General features: G+C 44.7%; 1 protein-coding gene across 1 annotated transcript; it reads left to right on the top strand.

The window, feature by feature from the left end:
* Positions 1 to 1288: 1288 nt before the first annotated feature.
* Positions 1289 to 2658, top strand: myf6 (myogenic factor 6). The gene is made up of 3 exons (XM_078416638.1): positions 1289 to 1813; positions 1909 to 2005; positions 2543 to 2658. Exons 1-3 carry the CDS (start codon positions 1289 to 1291, stop codon positions 2656 to 2658), a joined length of 738 nt encoding a protein of 245 aa, XP_078272764.1.
* The last annotated feature ends 741 nt before the right edge of the window (positions 2659 to 3399 follow it).

Below are 3399 nucleotides of genomic sequence, written 5' to 3'. Positions count from 1 at the left end.
ACCCACCTAATACCCAGTGCACTGTCAGAACTCAACACCTAGCACCCGGCAACAAGAGCGTTGACTGCCCAATCAGTGGTGAACCGACCCTCAGTGATGCCCAATGAAATCTCCTAGTAACCACTGGGTGTTTTTTTTCCGTCGCAACTGTTTATCAGTGAAAAACTTGACAGTGAGTTTCAAGCACATGCAAGTGTGTCCTTACAACACCCTCCACTCCAGTCGAATCCCCTTCTTTTTGCATCAAGCAAACAATGCATTTTGTTTATAAAGGGGGGAGCAATAAACTGCTTTAAGTGCCTAGGGACACCTGAATTTGTAAATTGTAAACTGAGTCACTGTAAAACAGGATGGACGCGAATCCGCTACATTTAGTTTGAATCGTTGCAAATGATAAGCTGGGAAGCAGTCAACTTTTTGTGGAGTAGCTCAAATCTCAGGCAAAACCCTTTAACAATTCGATTTATAATAGATAAATACGGAAGAAATAATTGTTTTTTTGAAATGCGAATCATGAAATATATTTCCGATAGGAATCAGAATTTTTTTTTTAACAGGAGATGCCAGCAATCTTCCTGCCTGTTGTGTGTGATTTCGCTAAGTTTACTACCTGGTTCCTCGCTTCGCCCCGGAGTTCAACAGCAATGGGAAGACACTTTAACACCTCCTTAACGTTGACTCTTGTAGTATTGGTAGCCTGTATATCCTCAGATAATATAACTACATATCCATAAAGGTAAAAGCTTTCTTCCCAAGGGGTGACAATTTAACAAGGGGGGGGGGGGGGGGGGGGGGGAGCATAATATAATCGATTTTATACAGAGTGTTTGAGTGAGCTGAGTATTTAGAGTGAACCTTCACCAGGGCAAAGCTCTCCGGAGAGAGGACTGAAACTGAGTGAGTTTCTCCAACCCTGGACACATTGGGCATCTAAAATAGAATCGCCGTAATAATGACAGTGCTCAGACAGACAGCTCGGCAAGACAGGTCTTGAGAGTTTGATGCACTGTGACAGCTAATAGTTGGGTAGAATTACACCTGCTTCTATATATATGTATGTGTGTATATATAGCTCAGGGACTTGTCATCCAACTGTTTAAATGCCATCTAAACCCCTCGCCAGCTTTTGATCCACTTCTCCCTCTCCCACTCTCCCCCTCACACACACATACACACACACATACACACACACACACACACACACACACACACACACACACACACACACACACACACACATATACACACGTTCATAATCCAATAGATTCAAAAAGGCGCAGGATCGATAATGATGGAGTTGTTCGAAACCAACCCCTTTTACTGCCACGATCAGCGGTATCTGGTTGGCGAGAGCATGGTTTTTACACAATTGGATGGGACTGCCGTGTCTCCCCTCTACCCGGGCAGCGAGGACGGTTTGTCCCCGGTCGGAGACGCTGGCCAAGCCGAGCCCAGCTGTGACAGCGGCGGCGAGGAACACGTGTACGCACCGCCGAGCCTCAAGTCCCACTGCCCCGGACAGTGCCTGATCTGGGCATGTAAAGCGTGCAAGAGGAAATCGGCCACGACCGACAGGAGGAAGGCGGCGACTCTCAGGGAGAGGAGGAGGCTTAAGAAAATCAACGAGGCTTTCGAGGCGTTAAAGCGCAGGACGGTGCCAAACCCGAACCAGCGGCTACCCAAAGTGGAGATTCTCCGCAGCGCCATTCACTACATCGAGAAGCTCCAAGATCTGCTGCAAAACCTGGACCAGCAGGAGAAGCTGCAGGAGAATGTGGGGTCGATCAACACTTGCAATGGCTCCCACTCACTGGTAAGCGAGCAGAGCCACGCCAGTTATGGGGCTCACTCTGACACGCCGGCTAGTTCACGGCAACGTTGTCTCATGTCTTCCACTTCCATTCACAGATAGACGCTGCAGATCACTGGGGAACAAACACCTGTCCTTCTGGATGGGCAAACTTGTCTGACCATTCCAACAACCCAACCAAACTGCACAAAGAAGGTAAACGCGCTTCTATCAACCGCCGAGTAAGTCGCTTGTAGAAAGGACGCTGTACATTGAATGGGAGCAAAAAGCTGGAGTAACTCAGCGGGACAGAAGGATTCCTTCTCTCCAGAGATGCTGCCTGTCCCGCTGTGTCGCTCCAGCTTCTTGTGTCTATCTTCGGTTTAAACCAGCATCTGCGGTTCCTTCCGATATATATTCAATGCGGTTGCAGTTACTGATTATTTGTTTCCTGCTAGAAAATTAGCCGGGAAGCACAATGTCAATAATTATTAACGTATTATATTTAAACAAAAAAAACGTTATTTAATATATAACGGAGAAAAATACCGAATCAAGTTCTTGCGAAGAATAACTACAACCATGTTTTAATCTTGAGCTATGATCGTCCAGCGGGTTTCTGGTTGCTAGCGACCGGGAACTTTGCGGGAAAAGCCCTCAATGTTGGGACAGCCCAACATGTGGGGTAAGGAAAACACACCTTCTGACCACAAGCACTAATTTCTTCCGGGATGACTGTTTTCTCTCAATCAGGAAATAACTTGGAATCGTCAGGAACCAGCAGCCTCCGTTACCTGACCTCAATAGTAGACAGCATTTCCACGGACGAATCCACTGCACTGTACAACCAAGACTCATCTGCAAAGTAATTATACTGGGAAATATATATAGATGGTTTGCTATACTGTACTTGCTTGCCCCATAACGTTTTGCTGTGTTGTACCAGGACAAAATACTGCTATACCTAGTGAACATGTCGATCTTTAGAAAACATAAATAATCATTCCCTTTCGTAGAAGGAAAAGGCCAAAAATCATTTATTCGACCAAGATTAATTCTAAAGCAACCGTTTGAATCACATAATACGTTGTAAATATATTTGTTTAAAAAAATCAGCGTGCGTATATCCATTGACATTTCATAATTTTATAAGATATCTTTGTTTTAAGCAATATGTATTGAATTTATATTGTAAAAACGGAATAAAATCCTTTATTTGATGTTTACAGTGGGGTTTTTTTGTTGTCGCTGTGCTTGGGAAAGCTGTGGCGCTGGGATACATCTACGGAGTTTTCCAAACAAAAATTAAAGTCAATGTGAACTGCGCTCCAATCGACGGGATCTGGAATAGTCTTTCTGGAGCCCCCAGAATAGTCCCAACGCTTACTGGACAACAGTACTGATATTCTTAATCTATCCACAGTTAATATATTTGCATAGCTTCAAGTGTTCGTCGTTCCAGCAGCCATATGATGGAATTTACAACTGTAGAAGTAGTCTACCTTGAGTTCTACATTGTTTCAACTTACTGTTTCTTAGTTTGCTGCATTTCCGTTCACTGGCAACAGGCGCCGGTTGCTCAACACTTCCAATGCATTAGCGGACTCAGA

The sequence above is a fragment of the Rhinoraja longicauda genome, chromosome 20, assembly GCF_053455715.1.
Source record: "Rhinoraja longicauda isolate Sanriku21f chromosome 20, sRhiLon1.1, whole genome shotgun sequence".
NCBI classification, from domain to species: Eukaryota; Metazoa; Chordata; class Chondrichthyes; order Rajiformes; family Arhynchobatidae; genus Rhinoraja; species Rhinoraja longicauda.
The sequence above is the reverse complement of the archived record's forward strand: the minus strand, read 5'-3'. Positions and strand labels throughout refer to the sequence as shown.